The sequence below is a fragment of the Notamacropus eugenii genome, chromosome 2 (genome assembly GCF_028372415.1).
Source record: "Notamacropus eugenii isolate mMacEug1 chromosome 2, mMacEug1.pri_v2, whole genome shotgun sequence".
NCBI classification, from domain to species: domain Eukaryota; kingdom Metazoa; phylum Chordata; class Mammalia; order Diprotodontia; family Macropodidae; genus Notamacropus; species Notamacropus eugenii.
This window is the reverse complement of record NC_092873.1, coordinates 86,203,525-86,229,240: the sequence shown is the minus strand read 5'-3', so window position 1 is coordinate 86,229,240 and position 25,716 is coordinate 86,203,525. Positions and strand designations below refer to the sequence as shown.

Here is a 25,716-nt window from a genome sequence, read left to right as displayed (position 1 = left end):
ATTGGAAAGATTTCTTGCAGAAAATTATACTTGATCTGTGGCGTCAGGAACCATTTGCCTGAGCACAAGCCTCTGATAATGAAGCTGGCAGCCACCATGATGCCCACCAGGCCCATAGCCATTCCTAGAATAGAGATGAGCATCTCCATTGTCTCAGACGGTGGTGTTAGCGTCTCAGGCTCAGAGAGCAAAGAAAAAATAGGAGGTTTTGGTTTCTGCCACATGGAATCTGGAGGCAAAACTCATTGGGGCAGGATGGGAACAATAGGAGACCTGGGTTTTAGGAAGAGCTTGGTCATTGCTTAGGAAGAAAGTAGTCACTGAGGAGAGTAAGAGGACAGAGGTCCCCACATGTACTGATTCATATCCCAACGCTTGAAAAGTGGTTTTTGAGGCCCCAGGGTTCAACTACACAGTCATAAATATCATCAGTTGAGAGGAAGAAAGTGAAGTAATGAAACTTGTGGGAATAACAGTCATCCTGAGGCAGGAAGGCGGTCTCAGATACCGCTGTGGTGACTGACTCACCATTGCACAGCCATGTGATATTGATCACTGGGATGGAGAACTTATCAATGTGGTAAAGGAGGACGCTGGGTTCTTCTAGTTCCACGGCCTCCTTGGGAAACATTGCCACCTCTGAAGTCACTGAAGGAGAAAACAGCCTTGGCAAATGGCCCTATAGTGAGTAGAGCCCCACAGCTGAACCCAAGAAGTTCTATTTTGGCTTTCCCATGAAATGAAGGATTCAGAAAACACCTTCCTTAAGCACTGCAATTTTTCCCTTCAAATTCCCATATTAAATCTTCAAAGCTCCATTCCACAGTAATCTTAAATGTAACCATCTTTTAAATTTCCTAAGTTCCAAGAATTTAATAATGATAATAACATTTATATAGCACTCACTGTATGTCAGGCACAATGCTAAGCATTTTAGAATCATTATCTGATTTGATCCTCATAGCAATCCAGAGAAATAGGTGATATTATTATCCTTATGTTACAGATGAGGAAACTGAGGCAAACAGAGGTTAAATGACTTGCCCAGGGTCACACAACTAGTCAGCATCTGAGACCAGATTTGAACTCAGGTCTTCCTGACTCCAAACCTGTTGCACTATCCACTGTGACACGTAGCTGCTCATTTGGACCCCAAATGTCCTCTCCTCTGAGCCATTTGGTGTTCAAGTAAGAGCTGACAAGTTCCACTCACTCCATGAATGACCTGAGCAGATGCCCCTGGTGGCAGGAACAAGTTGTCTACGTAAAAAATAAAAGTCACTGAAGAAAGAGCTGTGTCTCTGAAGCTTCAGCTTGATTGAATCAACCTGGAATGTGTAGGAACATATAGGAGAGAACAAATATTTTTATCCTTCTGTCCCCAACTAGAGACTCTAGGGAAAAGGCATTGATTACTAGAAATAGAAGCTTCTTTTGAGGGGGTCCAGAATTCTCATGAGTTGAGGAAAGTCTAAGCATATTAAAAAGCAGGAACCTCTAGTGTCCTCCTCCCCACCAATACTACTCAGACTACTCCCAGGGAAGAGAGCAGAGTGGGAGACATGCATACCAGTGGTGACTTGAGTGTGGCTGGTTTGCCTGATAAGTTGGTTCAAGTTAGTCATGTCCACAACAATGTCACCTAGCCCAATCTGTGCATTGGAACTGAAGATACGGCCAAACTCAGGAAGCTGCCAGACTGTTTCCTTCTTTTCATAGTCCATGTGAAATGGTTCATCTTCATCAAATTCATGCAGGTCCTGCTCATATGGTTTGTAGGTCTGAACAATTGTCACAGAGCTGATTACATGGTCTTCAGCGGGACAGTGAGATCATAGAGGCACTGGTTATTAAAAGTAGATGCTGCTGTTGTCTGGTAAAGGGTCTAAGAAGAGAGGGAAGAACACAGTGAAGAAGTGAAGAAAAGTATTGGAGTTCCAAATGTGTATGTAATTGAAATTAAATAATATATTTTGGTTAAAGTTTAATAGGCCTCTACATTTAAAAATCACTAGTTGGTAGCTTTTGAAAACTTAGAAAAATGTCAAAGCTTTACAAAACAAAATAGTCTATACTAGCAAATGCTAGGATCTACTTTGTGGTTTCAAAAGATATTTTTAATATACATAACCAGATAGAATTTAATTTATTTTTAAATTATTTTTTAAATACTATTTTTTAAATCTTTTTGGCTTGTAATACCCTTAAGTCCTTAAAGATGTAAGAACTCATTATGATTTAACATTATAAAATTTATCATTAACAATTCATCATTAAATTATAAATGTCTAGAACTTTCCATGAGGATTTTCATAAGAACACATAACATCTAGTCTTGTGTCAAACCAGGACACCTAGTTGATGAAGAGGAATCTCCTTTGGGTTAACTGTCTTCCAAACAGTTGCTTTAATATTTACTATTAGAGAGTTTCTAATGGAGCAAGTGCCTTCCCCCTCCACTTCCCACCATGACCATTGGACCACACTCAATTGCCATTTCTGGTAAAGCTTAGAAGGGAGACCAGATATCGATCAGGACAGCTGGAGATGATCCAGGATGCGGTGGGCGACCTTGGCCCTTTTCAAGTTCTCATTTTGAGTGAGGCAACACCCATTCAGTGAATTGACCTCTTTAAGAAGTGAGTCAAGGGAAAGCCCCTTTAATAGGGGAGGACCCTCTGGGTTGCTGACCAAAAGAGAATCAGTTACTATTTACATTCCTTTTGAGCCAGGAGGGCCCAAAAATAACCATTAAGCAGTGCTTAGGCAGGGACCTATTGTTCAATCCATGAGATCCAGAGTGAATTGAGTTTAAGGCTTGGTCTTTGAGAAAGAAACCTAACTAGTAAACCTCAAGTTAACCAGGTAGCTTTGGGCCATCAAAATTTACCTTCCCTTGGAGAGATGAGAGGTGGGGAGAGGAGAGGATGGGAGGGCAGAGGAGAGGAGGACAGGGTGAGCTGAGTTGCCTAACTGGAACTGGCTAGCTGGGTCCCTATTTAGGCAGCTCGGACTATGGTTTGTCCATCATTCCTTAAGAGGATCATGACATCAGGGAGATGATGACATGACTTGCAACTGACTTTGATTTGAGTGAGGGAGGGTTGTACAAAACCCTTATCCTCACTTTCTCCTCCAGAGCCATCTGGGTCCAGTGTCCAGATATTCATCAGAACAACTGGGGATAGCCCAGGATGCAATAGGAGACCTTGCTTGGGGAGGCTAAAGAACTTTATCCAGAGAATCATAGCCCAGACCTTAGAGGAATAGCTGCACTATCAGTCACTAGGCAGAATTGCAATGTGTGGGTTCCGAATTGACACTTTGCACCACTGGGCAAATTTGGTTCTCTTTCACATGAGTGTCTGAGCATGCTGTGACATGACCTGGCATTCCTTCTGTCTGCTGTGCTCAGCTAACCCTGGACTAAATCGAAGCATGTGCTCTGTATGCTCTAAGCAAACTGGATATTGGATAAGCAGAGTGCTCGGAGCATCCTAAGAATAATGAGAGTAGTAGACTATGAGCATAGGGAGTTGTAATTATCATTATTTAACTCTCTTATCTCTTGCCTCAAGAGATGAGGTGAGCCCAGGAAGAAAAGCTGCTTCTGTAGCCCAGGGACAAATGAGCCTCTCATCCACAAGGAATCCTAGGAGCACAGTTGTCCTATAACCATCAGCCAAACCTGTTGTCTAACTTAAGAAACTCTTATCTTCACCTCGCAACTTCTGCACTGAGCATATAAGAGTGTGACCAGTGGGAAAAGGTTCAGAGAAATGAGTCCAGGGAAAAACCAGGACCAGAGCAGGACGAGGGAGTCAGATGCCTTAAGATACAACACACGGGGCATGGTACAAGACACAATGTGAAATTACTTATTAGGACTGCGTTTATTTTCTATAGAACATGTTGCTCTCCACAGTATTCAGAGATTTATTTCGTGATGCCAGTTCACATATTACACTGGAGGTTCCTGACCTTTATTGGTGACTCAAAGAGGGAAATTTCCAAAACTTACTCAGAGCATACACACACATGCTTCGATTTAGTCCAGGATTAGCTGTGCACAGCAGACAGAAGGAATGCCAGGTCATGTCACAGCATGCTCAGACACTCATGTGAAAGAGAACCAAATTTGCCCAGTGGTGCAAAGTGTCAATTCGGAACCCACACATTGCAATTCTGCCTAGTGACTGATAATACAGCTTGTCTGATGCTAATTGGCTTCCTAATTAGAAGCTACCCAATTCAGAGGAATTCAGAGGCAATGTATTCTTCAAGTTGTGGAGGCCAGGTCTTATTGGAAACCTGCTGCAACCTTTAATCACTAGTCCCATCTTTGTCCTCAACATGGAACATGTGGAGTTTCTGGGAGACCCTGTATGAAAGTCATACTGATAGTGCTGAGCACACCCACAGACTGAGGTAGGGACATTCCAAGTAAGTACAAAGCATCTACTTCCTAGGGAGAGCAGAAAGAGGCTGAGATCCTCTAGGAGAGAAAATTGGGCTTAATGCCTCTTATTTCCTTACTATTTTAAATGTAAAGAGATCATTTGATCTCAGGATGGAATTATAATTGCAGAACTCTTAGGGAGAGAAAGAAGAGATGGCACTTATTGGTCTGGTGTTATTAGCAAGAGAACACAAAACCTAGACTAGGAATAGTTTCTCTAGAAAGAAGGATGAAATCTTGAGAATCACAAGTCTCTATAACTGGAGTATACCTGGGATGCCAAGTCTTTATCTAGGCCATGGGGACAAACATCTTAGAAATCCCTGAAGAGTGTAGAGAAAATTTATAAAGGTTACTAATTAGCCCTTGGTTACCATTAATAAAGAATCTGCAGTCCTAAAGTCAGCCGTAGGACAAAGTCTCAGTGTATTTAACCCTTGTCTCTTATTCCATGTGGTAATTAGGTTGAGGACTTCCCTGCAGATCTTAAACTAGCAAGAGAGTTTACTAAATAATATGAAAACCACATGTGCATACTCACTTAAACAAAGGTTCAAGGAAATATTTCCACCCACACTTCATCACCATACAAAGTTCCAGGTTTAGACTGATTCTTGGAAGTCAAGCTGACAGTGTTTGTAATTGAAACTTGTGATCTTTCTCGTCCAGGCTAGGATGGTGCAGGATGATCTGAAAAGGTGATAGGGTCTGGAGGGTTTTACACTAAAGCAGACAAAGCAAAGGTACATAAACCCATTGTCCAAATTTTAGCTGAATGCATTATTTGGAAGCCAATTTTAAATACTACAATAATGAATAGGTCAGATGTACCAAAACACAAAAGGTTAGAAATCTTTTGGAGTCAAAGTCTGCATTCATGGGCATTCATCAATCACTGTCATTTTTTTATCCTCCTCTTCACACGCCATCACACACACGCACGTGCACACACACACACACACACACACACACACACATATACACACTCATTCACTCATTCCTCTGGGTGGGCATACATTACCCAATAGCAGCTTCTGCTCATCTCTCTCTTTGTTCAGGTCAAAATCAATGGAATAGAAAAGCTTGAGAGACAAAGTTGTTTCAGGAGAAGGGTTTGTAAACTTTACTTCAGGGCACAGAAAAAGACATTTAGCAGAAATATAAAATCAGTAGAAGCCTAAGCCAATCAATATATCTTTTCTTCTTTCTCAATTCCTCCCTCCTTCTGCTGGAGATATGAATGTGATTGTCAAAGTTTCTATAAATTCAAGGAAAGGGAGCACACCCAGCTCTTTAGAGTATGTCTTATATGTCCAAAGTGGTGAAAAAGCCCTAGAAAGAGTATACATTTACAATCAGGATCTGGATCCTGACTGTGACTTACTACTCATGTATCTTTCAGAATGTAACAAAACCTCTTTAGGTCTCAATTTCCCCAAATGAAAAGAATGGAGCATATAACCTTTAAGATCGCTTCCACTTCTAGATCTCTGATCATATATGTGTGTGTATGTATATATATATGTGTGTGTGTGTATGTTAGTTCACCTAAGTACAATAGATTTTGCTTCATCCCTTTAATTTCACTGTATAAATCTTTCTATTTGAGGTATATTTCTCATGAATAACTGCTTTCTAATTCATTTTGCTACTGTGTTCCATTTTATGGGTGAGTTGATATCATTCACCTTCACAATTATGATTTCTCTTTTTCCTGTCCCTTTTATATGTTTTCCTCTCCTCTACCTTGGCCATCTCTTAATAAGGAAGAAAAGCATGATAAGAGAGGAATGTGTTCAACATTAGCAATGTATATTTGGTACAATGTGTTTCCATTCCACTGCTTCCCTCCTTATCCAGTACATGGTCACAAACTCTTATACTTTCTTTGTTTTTTCCTTTTCTTCCTCCTTCACAATTTACTTTCCAAAATCGGAGTTTGTTTTGCTTATAATTAGCCCTTTCCCAAATCTACCTTCCTTCTTTAAAAAAAATTTCTTTTTTATATATCATAATTTTCCCCAGTATCTCTCCTCTTTCCCCTCCCAGAGACAAATTCCTTATAATAGATAACATTTTTAAAGACAAAAGAAGAAAAAATAAAAATAATTTATGAACACATAAAAATAGTCTGAAAATATGTTCATGTACTACATTCATGGACCTCCCACCTCTAGAGAGAGAGGGGGAACAGTATCTTCTCATATTTCTTCTTCAGGGCTATGCTTCTTCATTGCAATTTTGCAATAATTTTTTATAGTTATTCTATCCTTTGACATTTTTATGGTTTTCTTCATTCTGCTTACTTCACTCTGTATCAGCTCATGTAGATCTTTCCATGATTCTCTGTATTCATCATATTCAACACTTATTACAGTACAATAATTTCATTACATTTACTTACCATCTTGCCCTCTCCTGTCCCCCTGTTCCTGAATTACTATTGAACTAAATATATTTTTGCCTCAAATCTTCTATGTGCATGTATGTGAGAGAGAGAGAGAGAGAGAGAGAGAGAGAGAGAGAGAGAGAGAGAGAGAGAGAGAGAAAGGAAGGGAGGGAGAGAGAGACAGAGTGCATTCAGTATTCCCTTGTCTGGTTCAGATGAAAGTGAGATTCAATTGTATCCCACTCCCACTCTCCCCACACCATTTTCCATGTTTAATATAGTCTGCTCACTCACTCAGATTATGTGAGATAGTTAAGATTCAGCTTCTTTCTTCTTTTTTTCTTTCACACTAAATTTCGGCATCCTTTTTTACTTTTGGATCACCGAAATGGACTCATTCCAAGCCTTCTATGTTATTTACTCCCTCTATGACCCTCGCAGAGAAAAGGGTTTTGAAGAGAAATTTATTTCTTCTCCCCTTATTAAAATAAAAACACTTCATTATCATGATTCCTTCTGATTCCTAAAATAACTGTTCTATGTTCCTCTTGACTTTTGTGTTTGCATTTCAAAGCATTTATTCAATCTGTCCTTTTCATCAGGAATAATTGGGAATCTATTTTATTAAAGGTCTCTTTCCCTCCACAAAATTGTATTCTATTTTCCAGGTAAGTTATTTTTGGCTGCAAGACTTTATCATTTCTGTTCTGGAAAAATGTATTCTAAGCTCTTTTTTTCTTTGACCTAGAAGCTCTGAATTTTATCTAAGGTACTTCCATGAGTTTTCATTCGGAGATTTCTTTCAAAAGCTGGATGGAAAATTCTTTCTATTTTCATCTTGCCCTCTGGTTCTAATAGCATGGATAATTTTGCTTCACGATATCTTGAAACATTATAATTACAATTTTTCATGGTTAAAGTTTTGAGGTAGTCCTACGGTTTTGGGGTTGTCTCTCCTAGATTCTTTAGATGAATTATTGTCTACATCAAATATAAAAATGTATTACATCCCTTATATGACATACATTACATTCTCCTCTTTGTTCAGTCCTTTAATTTCATTCTAGTATTTCTTGGTGCTCCATGGTTTCACTGATTTTTACTGGATCCAATTTAATTTTCAAGGAATCTATTACTCAACTAAGGTTTTATACCATCTGTACTAAACTATCAATTCTCCTTCCAATTCTTTTCTTTAGAACTTACATTAATTTTCTTCTTCTTTCTTCTTCAGATCTCATTTCATTTATACTATCATTTTCAAATCTTTGCTTCAGTTCTTCCAGGAATCTCAGTAAAGCTGATGACAAATCTGTGTCTTTGCTTGAGGACTTGGTTATGGATGTTGTAGAATTATAGTCTCCTTCTGAATCTATGTCTTGGTTATTCTTGGCTGTATAATGTTTCTTGATCATTGGTGTTTACTTTTGTTTGCTCATTTTGCCAGTTTTACTTTCTGAAATGGAAATTTGTGTCATAGTCAGCCTTTGCACATTTCCAGCAGGAATAGTAGGGGCTTCCTTGATCTTGATCTAGATTATCTGTAGTCTGGGTAATGAGCACTGTGTGCCATAACTCATAACTGAGTTAAACCAAGGCAATCTAATACAACATGTGGCCTGATAATTATCCTCCAGGTTCAGAATCTGCAGACTCCTATCCCTTGGTTTAGGGTCAGGGTGGCACCACTACAGATTCTAGATATCTCAAGCTAGTCTATGGTCAAGTGTCCACCTCCCTGTCCTTTGGTACACAACAGCAGACTTCCCTGGGCAAATATTGTCCAAATACTGAAAGGTTTCCCTGTTCTGTGTTTGCAAGCAGATTTTTTAGCTGGATCCTGTCCTTACCCTTTCCTCCACCAAGCCAACCAGTAACTAGAAGCTTCTGGCTGCCCTTTTTTAAAGAATTGAGAAGGGAAAATGCAAAAATTCTTACTGCATTTTTTCCTCAGATTTCATAGTCATTATATGATCTGGTGCTCTTTCTTTCTCCTTGCTGAAGGATTTATGTTTGGGCTAGACTATTCAACTTCTACTTATTCTTCCATCTTGAGAATATTTTTGATCCTATGTTTTCAGAGTAAGATTCCAAAAGTTATTCCTTTTCTTTATTTAAAAGCTGGATTTTTTAAAAGTGCCCACTGAATTCTTAGCAACATGCTAGGCAATGTAGAAGATACACAAAGAGGAGACATAGTCCTTGTCCATAAAGAATTTGTAATAGCATTAAGGAGACCAGATACACCCATGAAGCAACTGGAAAACAGTATGAGACAGTCTTTAAGTTCAAAAATATGTGTCATAGCAAATGCTAGGGAAGGGAGAAAGGAAACAAGCATCTATTAAGCACTTTGGGGCAGCTAGGTGGCACCATAGTACGTAGAGTACCCATCCTGCAGTCAGAAGATTCATCTTTCTGAGTTCAAATCTGGTCTCAGACATTTGGTCACTTAACCCTCTTTGTCTCAGTTTTCACATCTACAGAATGAGCTGGAGAAGGAAATGGTAAACAACTCTTTTATCTTTGCCAAGAAAGCCCTGAATGGGGTCACAAAAAGTTGGACACAACTGAAAAAAGACTGAATAATAATAAAATAAAATAGTCACTATCCTAAGCACTTCTGATATAAATACAAGCAAAAAGAAAACCTATGGCCTCAAGGAACTTACTTTTTAATCTAGAAGACAACATAAAAATAGGAGATTAAAAGGGGGAGGGATGTGACGGTACCTGATGTGCAGGAATGTTCTTAAAATTCAAAAGCCAGAAAAGAACAGGGAAAAGCCAGCCAGCCTTGAACTTTCCAAAAAATAGAGGTTACAGGAACAACTCATCAGTTGGAGAAGGGGGGAGGTCTTACAATAAGATGCTCCAGTTTGAGAAGGCCACAGAGATATTTGGATATTCCAGAGCAAGGAGACCCCAGGAAATGAGGGAAGCTCCAGGATGAGACAGCAGGATATGAAAATCTGGAAGCCAGGAATGGGGCTATGAAGGGAAGTGAGGAGAACATTATGAATCAAAGTTGTCAGGGAAGCTGTTCATGGATTAAGTGGGAATTGAACTGGGCCTTGAAAATTAGGATTTATTCAAGTGGACACATAAAGCAAAAAGGAAGGTATGACACCATGAACAAAGATAAAGAAACCATAAAAGTAATGGTTTCTAAGTGGGACAACAGGAAGAGCAATCTGAATAGAGGGACAGGGACTTTTTATGGTGAATAGGTAAAATGATGCCATATTTTCAGAATTTCAGCAACGAGGATTTTCATATCCACCTTAAAGGCCAGGTAGTTCTTCCTAGTATAGGAGGGTGAAAAGAATAGAAGTCGAAGCTAAAAGGGGACAAATAGGTTCTTCATTTGCCCATTATTTATGAGGACTTCATTAAACAGTATGCAAATATCTGAGGACCACCCACTGGAGAAGAAAATGTTTTTCTTTGAAAATTTGGTTCCTTTTCCTTTTTTCCTCATAAATACATACACATTATATATACATATACACATATCTGTGTACACACATATCTATACAAGCATATATATTTAGTACCTCACACTATACATATATGCATATATATAGTGTGTATGTCTATGTATGTATGTATATATGTGTATATATATATATATCTCACACATGATTAGCACAGAACTCTGAAGTATAAGAGGTCCTTGAAAAATGTTGACTGACTTACTGACTGCAAATAAAGAGAAGCACAAGCATGAATAAAGGGAAGATTTGTTTGGTCTGGCATTCAGCCTTAGCATGTCCCCTACTGAAAACTATTTTATTCAGTCACTTTCAGTCATGTTTGACTCTTTGTGACTCCATTCAAGGTTTTCTTGGTAAAATTACTGGAATGGTTTGCCAGTCCTTCTCCAGCTTATTTTACAGATGAGGAAATTGAGGCAAACAGGGGTAAGGGACTTGCCCAAAGTCACACAGCTAGGAAATATCTGAAGTCAGATATGAACTCAGAATGATGTCTTCCTAACTCAAGGTGTGTCACCCACTATGCTATGGTGCCACCTAGCTGTCCTACTAGAAACTATAATGGCTCATCTAAGGCTAATTATCTACCTTCTGGTGGAGACCAGTACGTCAGGAAAATCTGGGGAAGACCTGGGGAAGGCCTGACAGGTGTGAGTGAAGGAGAAAGAGCTAGAACAAATGAATTTGACTCTAATATACTTCCACAAATATATATGAGACTTGCCTGTTTTCATACAAGATTCAGCATCTCCCACTAAAAGATGAGGAAAGTAGAATTTTGTCTTAGGTTGGTGGGAAGGATCCTCTATAATAATAACCTGGTTTGTCTCCCCAGAGAATTACCTACATCAGATGGGGTCTGAGGGTCACATGATCAATGGAACCCAACAAGACTCATCTACAACCAGGTGGAGTTTGTGCTCTTTGATAGTGATGTGGGACTATTTCAGACAAGCTGTGGAAATCCCAAGTCCAGAAATGAAACAGTAAGAAGGAGATAGTCAAGCATGCAAGGTCCATAGTGAATGTGTGCAGAGACAATTTTCTTTTCTATGACAAATTCACAGTGCAAAGGAAAGGGACCCTGGCTGATATGGATGGTACATGCAGAGGAAAGAGAACTGAACTAGAAGCCACATTCACTGGTCACTAGTCCTGATTTACTTAGTAGCCATTTAATTTGGGCCACATATTTATAAATGTGTATGTGTGTGTATGTGTGTGAATATATACTTTATATAACATATATGAGTATACTATATGTGTATATAGTATCCTATATATGTACACGTAGTATATAAAGTATATGTATATAGTATATCATATATGTGTGTGTGTGTGTATACTATATATACACTTTTTCCAGATGAGTTTTCCCCATTGCTAAGATAAATAATCCTTGTCCTGTCTGCCTCATAGGGTTGTGGTAAGGAGAGAATGGGAATATATATGAAAACATCTTGAAATTTGTAAAATTTTATATTAATATAACCCATCGTTATTAATATAAGAAAGCTCCAACACCTCCCTCAAACTCCTCAGTAACCCCATCCTGAGTTCTCAGGCATGAACTGAGCCAGAATTAGGACTAATGAAATCTGAGAAGTAAAGGGAAAGTTATCAAATGGTCTCTCCAGTGGGAGGGTGGGGGTTGTTCCCCAAAGGGGAAACTTGAGAAACTGAGAAAGAGAAAAGGAAGCAATAATTGTTTTCCCAGGACAAGCCAGGTCTGTTTAGGGAATTACCAGATCAATGGGAGAAGCCTCTGTGCACCTGATGACCTTTTCTGTTAACATGAAGCCATTTAGGAAGCACTAGTAGGACATTTAAGGAGATAGCAGAGAAATTAGTATGATAGGAGACTTAGTTTGGGTATAGATTCTCAAATCTATGGGAAGAATTGATTCAAGCATAAGCCTTCAGGACTTGGGAAGGTGAAATCTGCAGCTCTGTGGATGGCTCAGCGCCTTCCTTACCATGGCTTTTGTGGTTCTTCTGATCACAAATGCATAGACCAACTGAAAAGGCTATGGGGAAGGAGAAAGAATTGGGTTTTCTTTTGTCTTTTTCCTTGACGTAGCCAAACATTTTTGTAAGAACCCTTGAAAGCAGGGACCAATTTACTAGAAGAAAAGGGTGAGTGTGTGATGCCACCTAGGTTACAAGGCAAGACCCTTGTGACTTGTAGCTGAAATCTCCTGTATGGTTTAAATGAGTTGATATTTGTAAAGCACTTCGCACTGTGCCTGGCACATATTAAACATCTAATAAATGTTTGTTCCCTTCCCGTCTCCCTTGACTCCCTCTTTAAAATGTGACCACTTTGGGAGCACAGACTGACTGACTTTTCTATTTCTTTTTCTATCCCTAGGGCACAGGGCTTTTGCACATAATATACATGTGCAATAAATGCATATGTTAATAAATGCTTCATTCATTCATTCCACTGAACTAGAGAGGCCCAGATTTCACAGTTTCACCAGCGCTATGGAAACTGCTTCTATTTTCCTAGCCTTCTGAAAGGAATGGAGTCAGATGTTCAGAGATATATAGCAAATGTAACCTTTCCATGTCACAAAAGGCACCGCTCTACTCTCCATTTCAAAGTGGTATATGGTTTGGTAAAATAATTCCACCCCCATTGAACTCACTAGAATGTCAACCCTCACTTTTAAAGGGCCACAGGAATAGATGACTTATCTTCCTTGACCAATTGGAAATAGAGTTTAAAATCCAGCCTCATGTCTTTTTGTTACAGTTCATACAAGGCGATCTTTGTTTCAAGAAAAGTAATTCTTGATTAAATAACTTTCTTAAGAAAAAAATACTTTGTTGGGGAAATTAAAAAACAAATTTCAAATAAATTCTATTTAAATTGTTTATACCTACCTGGAAAGGGGTCACCTGCCTTCTAAGTCCTCAAATTAAAACGGACAGTACAGGACTCTGGAGCAATCACTGGAGAGAGACCACTCGATCATCTTCAATCTCAATATCTCATTGTATAATAACAGCAACAATAATAACAAACATTTATGTAATACCTTATGAGGTTTGTAAAGTTCTTCATATACATTACCTCATTTGAACCTCGTCATGACTCCACAGGTATATTTGTCTCATTTGACAGACAAGTGTCAAAACTGAGGCTGAGACAGTGTCAAAGGTGGCATTTGACCTTGGTCTTCTTTATTCCCTATCCAGGTTGATATACTGTATTTTGCCCATGCAGGTTGTACACAATACACATTTATTGAATTTAATTGAATTTTTGGACTCTTTACTGTCTTCCTAGCCTATCCATCCTCTTGCTTTCAATTCTATTTTTAAAAATTGAGCACCTATTATTTGTAAAGGTCTATGCAAGATACTAAAGATAAACCAATAAAAAAAAACAATTTAGTCCCTGATTTTAATGGCCTTACCATCTAATAAAGGGGATTCAATAAGAATTTTTACAGCAGTAAGTATGATACAATGCAAAATGAGCATTCCAAAGTGCTTTGAGAAAATTTGAACAAAAAGGTTTTCCTTTCATCTGGGGAAATCAGGGAAATTTTCATGAAGGAAGTGAAATGTCATAGGAAAGAATTAATACAGAATAAAATCAGGAGGGATTATCTTAAAGTCATAGGGATTGGCTAAAGGGATACAGACCTCTGGAGACAGGAAGGGCCTGAAGATCAGAGAACAGTTCATCTCTCTAACGAGTCTATCTCTCATTTAGTCCAGCCTCTAGTGAAAGTTTTACCACCAAAGATACAACCACCTGGGCACCACAGCCTGCTCCCCTGTTCTGTGATGTTTCTATCCTGGTGAGATCAAGATCAATTGATTCAGGATCACAAAAGAAGAGAAGACTGGAATCCTGTCCACAGATCGAATTCAGCACAGTGACTGGACCTTCCAAACCCTTGTGATGCTAGAAATGGCCCCCCAAAGAGGAGATGTCTTTGCTTGCCATGTGGACCATGTCAGCTTGCAGAGCCCTGTCATTGTAAACTGGAGTATGAGTTGATTCCTTAAGTCCCTGGTCCCTACACACCGTAGATAGGTAAGACTCCAGGAACCCTTAGAGTGAGTGTGCTGTCCCTATCTCCTGAAATTTCTCATATTCAATCCCCTCCCTCCAGCATAAACCCTGAGCTCCTGGGAGAGCTCTATTCCAGGGCAGAGCACCTGGGGAATCCTGGGTCCTCTCCTTTTCAAGAGATATAAAGAGTCCAGTTATTTTCCTGATTAGTCTTCAGTTTCAAGAGCTGATCCCTTTTCAGGGGCTCTGGATTCAACTTTTAAAGACCCCCCAGTATAGAGAAACTAGTATCTGAAATCAGCAGGTTAAAATAAGCTCCTTTAAGTCCTGATTCCAAAAATGGTTCTTTATATTTCTCTTCCCTTCTTCACCCTCCCCTTCCCTCACTCAATCTTTTCCAAACACCATACAATAGGACAGGCTCCAGGACCTCTAGCAGAGACCCTAAAGTAGAGTAAATAGATATATAGTAACTTCAAGATCTGTGGTACCCAGGAGCACATTCTGAATCTTCCTGGACTAAGAGGCTCACTGGAATTCAGGGCTTGGTATTTGGACTGATCTTACTTTGAGTGAGGCTTCACAACACCAATGCAATACCCACAGCAGCTGCTATAAATATGCATATGTACTTCTAGGGTAGATTCACAAAATATAATAAATTCTCTTCCTCAAAATATTTATTTAGAACATCACTATTAGGATACCTAGAGGTAAGATTTAACAAGGTGCTCTTTACTAATCCAGAGAGTGCCAACATTTTAAGCATTCTTTCAGCTAGGCCTCCTCACAAGTAAGTTCCCCTATGCAAGTTCCTCCCTCTGCTCTTTTTCTTTTGGGCAAGTTCCTCCTATAATGGGCTCCATGTGACTCAAGCTCCGTGTGACTAAGGTTGTATCATAGCTATGGGCTAGGCCAGAGCTGAAAGCAAGTCACATAGGTCTTATTATGGATGGGGAAGATCTTCCTATTCTATTAACATTACATTCAGTCCCAAGATCTTTCATATCCATTACATAGGCCAATGGAACTTTAGGGGCAACTTGTATCATCATAACTTCCATAACAACATAAAAGGGATAACATAAAATAAACACATAAAACGAAATCTTGGGGGAGGTTGAACACAAGCACCCCATCACTGCCCCCTCAAATAAATGGGAGCTAAAATCCCTCAGAGTAAGGAGCAAAGATCTCATCTTCTAAAACTACTTCCTGCTGAGATTCGACATAGAGCTGTCCCTGCTTCAGGAGGTCGCATTCAAGGGGTTAGTTCCTTAGCTAGTATCCAGAGCTTGATCAATTCCAGATCCAGGGGTGACATATCATAATCTTGGACAGAGGGTGACAACCAGCTTAAGTAGTCAGTCATCTACAAGTGGAGGACACTGAGCCTATAGGAGATAAATCTAGCAAACAAGTAAAGCAAACGAAGACCAAAATGAATAAGGAGACAAGAACCAGAAGCAGGGTAAATATAGTGTCAATTGTGCTTCTAGAGACCATGAACCTACTATCAGAACCTTATTCACGGTAAAATATATGAATTAATGGCACAATTTGGTAATCATCTTCTCCTGAATAAACAACAGTTACAGTACTATCTTTTCCATGTGCTATAATCTCGACAGCCTTTGGAACATCATCTGGTTTCTGTTTTACCCATTCTTTAGCTCCCAATTTTATTCTATCAATAGAATCAAATGCTTCAGTTCCTTTGATAGTTATTTTAGAAGGAGGGTTAGTTTTCACAAGGAGCATTATTTCATAAGCAATAATGATCACTTGAACCATTCTATCATTTTTACCAAATTGTATAGGTTCTTCACCTAAATTTTAGAATACCACAATAATTTCTCCTTGATAGTTAGAATCTGTTACTCCAGCCAACATGTGTATTCCTTGAGCTGCTAATCCTGATTTAGGTAATATCTATCCAAAATTATTTTTAGGGATTTTCATACATATTCCAGTAGGAATTTTCCTTTCTTCTTATTTCCTTCCTATCCAACAAAAAGTCTTCCAAATAATGTACATCATATCCAGCTGAACCAGGTGTCCCTGGATACAGTTCTGGGTCATCTTGTCCTACAGTCCAATACTCAATTACTTGGGATTTTACGTGTTTGCTGTTTTCTAATTTGCAGAGTTGGTGTCATCATTCTGGCTAAAGGTGTACTTTCTGCCAATGGTCTATTATTCAAATTACATAAAGTAATGAACAAATTATCTTTCCAATATTGATAAGAATTATTAGAACTTAACTTCTTTAACTGTTTTTTCAATAATTTATTCGTTGTTTCAATTAACCCAGATGCTTGTGGATAATATGGAATGTGATATATCCATTCCATATTGTTTAATATATAATATCTCTTCATTTTATTACCTTTAAAATGTGACCTATTGTTACTTTGAATCTGCATTGGGATTCCATAGACTTACGATATCTAGAGTTCCACAGATATTTTTAGGGTTGCATTCTTATAGGGACAAGCCACTAGCACACCTGAATAGATGTCAACACAAGTACATATAAATTTGCATCCTCTGTCTTGGGGTGGAGATCCAACATAATCTATTTGCCAAAATTGGGTTGGTACTTTTCTCCAGTTACTACGTGAGGAACAGTTCATTCTTTTTCCAGTTAACATATATGACATTCCTCTGCTACCTGTTTTAACAATGAATATGAGATACCTCAATCTTGTGCCCACTAGTATGTAGCCTGAACCCCTAAATGGCTGGCCTTTAGACCATTTTGCTAGTTTCAGATCATCATTTGGTTTCAGAGCAGGAACAACATGTTAAGTAGCAGTCTTTGATAACTGATCATCATGTGCATTGTACTCACGTTCTGGTGTGGTGAGGGCCATGTGAGCATCTACATGAAAACTGACAAGTTAGTAACCAAAGACACGTCCCATATGCCTTCCCATAATTTTTTGTCCCAGACTTGTTCACCATGAATTTCTCAATTTTGATTTTTCCATATGGGCATCCATATAGCTAATCCTATAGCTACAGTCCATGAATCAGTGAATATATGACACTGTCCTTCTTGATGTACTGCCATAAGTTCAGCATATTGACTACTTCTACCTGTCCCAAGTACTTTCCAAAGTCCATCTAGTACATGAATTACAGGCTACCGCTTTCCATTGTCTTTTATGGCCCAAATATTTTGCTATCCCATAAGTAAACCATGCATGTCTCTTTTGTTAATCCATCATATCCCTCATTCTATTTTACCAAGAATTGTACCAACTGTTGCTTTGGTTCAAGGGATGTATCATTTCCCTCAGTATCTATGTGTGCTATAGATTCATGTAAGGCAGAAACTCCACTTTTGCCTGTTTTAGATATGTTTTGAATGTACCATTTCTGTTTAATTATGTTAGCCTCTTGTGTATGTCCAATTCTATGGGAAGTTGGGGTACTAATTACCCAGGTCATAATTAGGATTCCAGGCCTTAATATTACTTCATGGCCCAGAGTCAATTGTTCCATCTCTACCAAGGCCCAGTATGCAGCTAACAACTGCTTTTCAAAAGGGGTTTATTGAATTCCAGCTGAAGGGAGCTTCCTAGACCAAAATCCTAAAGGTACATTTCAGCTTTTCTGTTTTTGCCATAAACTCCAGTTTATTTATTCATTCTGTACCTTCACTTGTAATTCTACTGGTCCACTTTACATAATCAAGGGTCAACTGTATAGCAGCCTTGACTTCTTCAAAAGCTTTACTCTGCTTAAGTCCCAAATCAAATTCATATTTCTTCCTAGTAACCTTACATAAAGGTTTCAGAATCTGCCCTAAATGCGGTATGCAATGTCTACAATATCCAAATAATGCAATAAACTTTTGGGCCTCTTTCTTATTGGTTGGGATAAGAAAATCCTGAATCTTTTGTTGGGTTTGTGAAAAAAATCTTGCAGTCCCTTATTCCATTGTATGCCTATGAAATTTACTGTTTGAGCTGATCCTTGAACCTTCGTAAAATTAACTTCCCACACTTTGCTTTTCATATGCTCAGTTAAGAGCATCAAACTCTTCTCCACTTCTACATTTTTCCCTGTATCATAATATCATCTATGTAGTGGGTAAACTATATATCAGGCAGTTCTAATTCATCCAAATCTTCAGTCACAATCCTATGACAAATAGTAGGGCTATGCAGATATCCTTGTAATAAGCAGGTGAAAGTATATTGTCTGCCCTGCCAAGTGAAAGCAAACTGGTCGCATTGTTTAGAATCTATTGGAATAGTGAAGAAAGCATTGGCTAAATCAATAACCGCATACCAAGTCCCATCATATTCCTGTATCCTTTCTATTAAGGTAACAGTATCTAGAACAGCAGCATACAGGGTGGGGGTGGGGGGAGCGTCACTTTTTTCAATTGTTTATAATCCACTGTCATTTTCCACATCCCATCTGACTTTCTTACTGACCAGACAGAGTGGTCCATTGAGTGGTTACAAGGACTAACACTTCTGCCTCAACATATTCCTTTATAATATTGGTAATTTCATCTTGTTTACCTGGCACACGATACTGCTTTAAAGTAATTACTTCAAACATGACAGAACAGGAAAATGATAAATGTTGGAGAGGATGTGGGAGAGTTAGAACACTAATTCATTGTTGTTGGAGCTGTGAGCTCATCCAACCTTTCTGGAGAGTGATTTGGAACTATGCCCAAAGCACTACAAAAATGTGCATACCCTTTGACCCAGCAATATCACTTCTAGGACTGTATCCCCAAGAGATCATAAAAATGGGAAAGGGTCCCACATGTACAAAAATATATAGTAGCACTCTTTGTAGTGGCCAAAAACTGGAAATCAAGGGGATGTCTTTCAATTGGGGCATGGCTGAATAAATTATGGTATATGAATGTAATGGAATACTATTGCACTATAAGAAATGATGAACAAGAAGACTTCAGAGAAGACTGAAAAGACTTATATGATCTGATGTTGAGTGAAAGGAGCAGAACCAGGAGAACTTTGTGCACAGCAACAACCACAATATGTGAAAGTTTTTTCTAGTAGACTTGGATCTTCATAGCAGTGCAAGGACTTAAATAAAAATTCCCAATGGTCTTCTAAGGCAAAATACCTTCCATGTCCAGAGAAAGAACTATGGAATTCAATCGCAGAATGTAGTAGATCATTTGTTGTGTGTGTGTATTATGTTTTGGTTTGTTATATGATTTCTCCCATTTATTTTAGTTCTTCTACACAGTATGACTATAGTAAAAAAGTATTCAATAGGAATGTATATGTAGATCCTAAACAGAATTGTATGCCGTCTCAGGGAGGAGAAGGAGAGGAATCGTGGGGGATAGGTAGGGGGGAAAAAATCTAAGTTTTGTGGTAGTGATTGTAGAACACTAAAAATAAATAGAATTAATATATAAATAAGTAATTACTTCAGAAGGTTCAGGTAAAGTGACTGAGTCCATTTTTATTTTACCCACTAGAACTGCATTAATTTCTGTCTTCCTTACTGCAAATTGGTATCTCCCCTCAGACAAATTTAAAGTCATACCTCTCAATATATCTGTCTTAATGATGTATTCAGGAACAGGTACAATTACCACTGTATAATCTTTCTTAGATAATTGCTCAATTTTCATCATTAGTTTAGCTTGACTGGCTGGTATTTCATCCCCTCTCTGTCCTGTGATGGTAATAGGAGTTCCATGTTTAAATTTATCAGGGTTTCCATATATAATAGAGGCCTCTACCCCAGTATCTATTAATGCCCTAGCTACAGTGGTTGATCCATTTTTCCAGTATATGTTTAACCTGATATGGGGTGTGTCATACTGTCTGTGTATTTCTTTAATCTGAACTAGAGCTTGGCCAATTTCCTATTCTCCCTGCAGGTGTGACAAACTTGGATATAATGATTCAGGAGGATTTTTAGGGACAGTTCTTACTTCCCTATTTCATCTAATACCAAGTCTCTTTTCCCGGTACATCTTATATATTTTGTTAGTTGGAATACCACCTATTCTTCCATAATCTATCCCTGCTCTCAATGAAGCAGTAAACATTCCTCTCCTTGTTAATCTATTCTGACTTTGAATCTGCTGGCTATTTCCTCCTCTCTGGGGGAAATGTATCTTTTTCTCATTCACCTAGGTCACCTAACTATGAAACCTCATGCAGCACCTCTGAAAGAGGGTGCCCTATTTCCCCAATTAGTAGAGTCAGAATTGTGTGTTTATTAGCAGGAGGATCAGTCTTCACTATTATATTTCTATGGGGAACCATTAAAAGAGTGCTGTGATATGTGTCTGCATCTCCCACCATTATTGCAGTTCTTATTACCTCTTCCTTCAACTTTCTCATAGTCTCTAAGTGAATATCCCAGTCTATCTCCATTAGGCCACATAGAGTCAGTGGGATACTCTTTATTATATCCCTTGGCAGCTAAAGCTAACAAATTAGTTCCACCATTACCTCCTTGAATATAGTAATCCCTAAAAGCTTGTTGTATAAAGGGATTCTACTAATACTCATGAATTTCAAACTATCTATATTATCTGTTTATCCTCATTCAGCCCTTACATCACTGATTCTCACCATCTATAATATTAATGATTCTCCCATTTTTTAGGTGAATTGACTTAATGTATCTGTCACTTCCTATTGAGTAAAATCCTCAATTACTTCCTTAAATACTGTGTAACTCTCCCCCTGGTTTTCCTGCTTCCTTCATATTATTGGACACGTGTCCACATTTCCAGAAGCCTCCTCATCTGAATTTGCTTCATCTTTCTCCCCTATGTCTTCTTCCCGGGTGTCCAGGTCCCAATCAGGCCCTACAGATGCAAGGGTTGCATGCACCTTCTTCTTGTTAACTTTTCTCTTCTTTTTCCAAGCTAAACTAGCAGCTGTCTCTTCTGCTACCACCTGATATTCTCTAGCTTGCTCTTCTAAAGGAAAGTTCTGACACTGTAGCATAGAAAGCTTCTCATGCAAAGCAGCTAACTGAACTATGGGTTCTCCCTTCTGTAGCCTCAGTTCCCAGTTTTCACATAGTTCTGTGCTTTTAGCCTGTTCTCTTGCCATGGAGAAGAAAAGATAAATCCTCCCAGCCTAGGACACTCATTTCCTTCCCTAGAGCCTTCCAGCCTCCAGGTAGAGATTTTATATTTTGCGATCTCATCCTCATTGCCAAATGTAATGCCAATGCAATACCCATAGCAGCGGCTATGGTTATGCATATGTATTTCCAGGTTAGATTCACAAAATATAATAAACTCTCTTCCTCAAAGGCAAAACCAAAATATTTATTTAGAACATTATTATTAGGATACCAAGAGCTAAGATTTAACAAGGTACTCATCACTAATCCAGAGAGCACCAAAAGGTTAAGCATTCTTTCAACTAGGCCTCCCCACAAGCAAGTTCCCCTAGGCAAGCTCCTCTCTACATTCTTTTTCCAGTAGGCAAGCTCCTCCTAAATTGGGCTCCTTGTGACTCAGGCTGGACCAGAGCTGGGCCAGAGCTGGGCCAGAGCTGGGCCAGAGCTCAAAGCAGGTCACATGGACAGGGAAGATCTCTCTATCCCATTAACATTACAGACTTGTCATCCACCTCAGAAATTTGAAAGGTGAATGAAGGGTGCTGGAGTTTACCACTTGGGAGAAGTGGTTCTTAGATGAGGTTTTGGACTTTGGCCCTAACTGGAGCTTCCTTCTGTATTGATCCCAGGGAGGATGAGCCTGTGAGGTCAAACTTCAGAACTTGGGGAGCTATTAAAATCCTATCTCCCAGAAACAAGTTAGGAACCTAAATGTATTAGACTAGGCACCTGAGACAAAGAAAGAAAAGAAGCTCTTCCCCCTGCCTCTCCTCAAGCTTCTTGCAGCCATCAGTGACCTCCTTCTAGAGAGTTCTGAGGAGACACAGACACTCTATGAAGCTGTCTGTTGTGACACCAAGAACCACATCATTGCTGAGAGGATTGTGAAGCTTATCAGGATAGAGAGAACACATACTTTCCCCCATCTCCTCTACAGGGGATAGTAAAGTTATTCCAATCTTGTATTGAGCATTCTGATAGCCTTAAGATTCATGTCCCTATGTCTGTTTCTTCCTGTCTGTCTTTCTGTCTGTTTGGGTTTCTCTGTCTCTTTCTCTGCCTCTACCTCTCTATCTGTCTTTCCTTTGCTCTGCCTCCCTGACTCTGCCTCTGTCAGTCTCTCTGTCTCTGTCTCTCTGTCTATCTATGTCTGTCTGCCTCTCTCTCTCTCTCTCTCTCTCTCTCTCTCTCTCTCTCTCTCTCTCTCTCTCTCTCACACACACACACACACACACACACACACACACACACATACACACACACACACACCACATACAATAGTTAAGACTCTTTGCTCTCTTTTCTGTGACCAACACTGTTCTCTTAATCTTAAGCCTGAAACTGGTGGATGGGACAAGGTAATAAACACTCTAGGGGATGGTGGCTTTTTCAGACTGGGCTTTTCTGCTTTTGTCTCACAGATTCCTATTCTGGTACCAAAGAAGACCCAGATTTTGAAGGGATTGTGAACATTGCCTCATTGCAACAAGATTTTCCCAGAACTGTTGCCCAGTCCTAGACCCAGACTCTGCCTTTAGCCTCTCTCAAGAAGACTCAGGGTACAGGTGGAAAGAGGAGATGGTACTTGTTGGAGCAGGGGCTTGGGTAATTCATTTTTCAACCCTTTACAAAGCTTCTGAGATGATCTTGGAAACTACATATTCCCCAGAGTAGATACCTTCTTCCTTCCACTCCAACCCACCCACCTCTACCACCTATGGTTTCCAGCCTTCTAGGAAGCTAGAACTACATTGCTTAACTACATTCTTCTGGCTTCCTCAGCCATCTCTCACGTTCAACTACTTGTTCAAACATTTTGGATTATTTTTGCGCCTGCCCATCGTATATTAATTCAGACAAAGCAGATATTACCCCTCCTCTAGGTGAGCCTCACTTTTCTTTACATGGTCCCCCACACCCTCCTTCTGATGAGGAAATCCAATATAACCAACCATGGAGCAGTGCTTTGTAACTCAAGTATTGCTCTCACTAAACAAACAAGAAAAGAAGAGCTTGCCTGGAAATCTATGGTCAATCCCAGTCATTGAAGATAGTGGTGAAGAGGGGAAGCCTTGATTAGGGATTAACTCAATTCTGGTTCACATTCCACCAAAATGGGGCTTCGCTAAGAACTATTCCCTACTCCATCCCTTAGCATTCTTCACTGGGGACCAAGACAGTGGTATATTGGTAAATATTTAACAACTAGCTCTTTGAGTATGGGGGGAGGGAAGAGAATAGAAGCAGGACATACTTTAAGTTTAATCTTATTATCAACATTTTCTCCATCAGTTTCTTAAGTTTAGACACTCCAGTGTCTGAATCGAGGTCTGATTAGAAGTTTGCTCATTTCAAAGGCATGAATGTTCACACTGAAAATTTAACAATTGTCTGTCATGAACTTATAAAATCTGACCCCAGTACACCCCTCAACTGAGCCCAGAATTAAAATAATCTGGTTCTTGGGTAGCATACTGTACAGAATGTGGACATATGGAAACTGGATGGACAGAATGCCCTGTGGAGATAGGTTGGCTATTCAATTTTCCCCTTCCTCTCAGAGGAGACTTTCCCATGATATCATAGAGAATAGATTCCAAGGCACCTCAATCTAACTTCAGGCTTCCCTCTCCCCCTCAACCTGGAAAAGTTATGCATCACACTCACACTTAAGTGAGCCATAGTAACATCAGAAATCAAGAGAAGGAATTCACGGATGGGTAGGGACCCCCATAAATTGGGCCTATTCATAGACTATAGGGGATCTTTTTGATCCCCTTTGTATTGTTACCCCATTGTATTGTTAATATGATATGAGCAGCTGCTGTGAATATATGTATATATATATGTATTTATATATGTATTATTTAAGGATCAAATCACATATTATAATAAGCACTCCACTCAAAATTAAATATAAAGCAGTATTATACACATATAGAAAGATAAAGCTTAAGAGTAATAGACATATTTACATACATCACTAGACCAGGATAGTGCCAACATCTGAGTTCACATTCACAGCTGGGAGGCCCCTTGATAACAACTACCCAGAGTCCCATCTGGGAAATCAAAAAGGCCTCAGGTCAAGCATTCTTCCCATGAGCAAGCCCCAAGGCAAAATATCAATTTCCCAAAATATATACAGTTTCTCAAAACCAAAAGGCACCATAATCCACTTGACTCAGCACCTGATTGACACTGTGCCAAGACTCTATGTGACTCAGCACAGGATATGTTACAGCTGTGAACTGGACCAGAGTTCAAAAGAGTAAGACATCTGTGATTGATAAAGCAAAATACCTGTGTTCTAAAGGACACAGAATTGATTCCATATGTTCCTACAAGGGTGACCAACACTTCAAGGAAGGGGAATAAGCCATAGATGCTCTTATTTTTTTTTCCCAGGAACACAGTTCCTGTTCCAAGGAGCAAAAGGAGCAAATGTAGTCACGTAGGTCTATAAATGTACAGGGAAGACCTTTATACCTTTTAAAGTTTTCATCCATTAGTAGAGGAATTCTCCATTCCTAGGTTTGGGATTCAAGAGGAGTCATCCACCAAGGAATAAGATTCCTGTCCTGGCTTTAAAAAAAGACTGCCATTTTAATAGCACAAAAGGTTTGCAAAATATTTTATGCATTTATCTCATTTGTGCCCTCACAAAAACATTGATCCATGGAGATTACAGGTGTTATTTTGCCAGGTAAGGAAACTAAAGATCAGAGAGGGTAGGAGTGTTGTTGCTCATGGTAATGCACACAGTAAGGACCATAGGCAAGATTCAAGTCTTGTTGTTGATGTTATTTCAATCATGTCCAACTCTTCATGACCCCATATGGAGTTTTCTTGGCAAAGATACTGAAGTGGTTTGTCATTTTCTTCTCCAGCTCATTTTATAGGTGAGGAAAGTGAGGTAAACAGAGTTAAGTGACTTGCAAAGGATGGCACAGCTACTTAATGTCTGAGGCCAGATTTGAACTCATGACAGGGAGTCTTCCTGACTCCAGGCCTGGAGCTCTATGCTACTTAGCTACCCAGGAAGATGTGTTTGTAAAAGTATGCTCAGATTTGTGGAATAAATGTTCTATTGCTCCTTTTCTTGCTATACCATCATATGAAATGCCTTGGTTTTAAACTAATTAAGTGCTTTGGCTCACTAGTAGAAGTTAACACACTGATGGGGGCTTGTGAACTATGGAAATCTAAACCCACAGAAGAACTTGAACCTGGATAG

General features: G+C 39.2%; 1 protein-coding gene and 1 pseudogene across 1 annotated transcript; one reads left to right on the top strand and one right to left on the bottom strand.

Moving 5' to 3' along the window:
• Positions 1 to 361: 361 nt before the first annotated feature.
• LOC140522722 (HLA class II histocompatibility antigen, DP alpha 1 chain-like) lies at positions 362 to 4,040 on the bottom strand. Its single transcript, XM_072638025.1, has 3 exons — positions 4,022 to 4,040; positions 1,571 to 1,813; positions 362 to 648 (listed from the first exon to the last, which is right to left on the bottom strand). Exons 1-3 carry the CDS (start codon positions 4,038 to 4,040, stop codon positions 362 to 364), a joined length of 549 nt encoding a protein of 182 aa, XP_072494126.1.
• A 345-nt stretch (positions 4,041 to 4,385) lies between these two features.
• Positions 4,386 to 23,051, top strand: LOC140523609 (H-2 class II histocompatibility antigen, E-S beta chain-like; annotated as a pseudogene).
• The last annotated feature ends 2,665 nt before the right edge of the window (positions 23,052 to 25,716 follow it).

Coding starts and splice junctions, on each gene's coding strand:
- LOC140522722 (XM_072638025.1), bottom strand. Junction 649..1,570: donor CCACACTCAAGTCACCACTG/GTATGCATGTCT, acceptor TTTCTCCTTCAG/TGACTTCAGAGGTGGCAATG.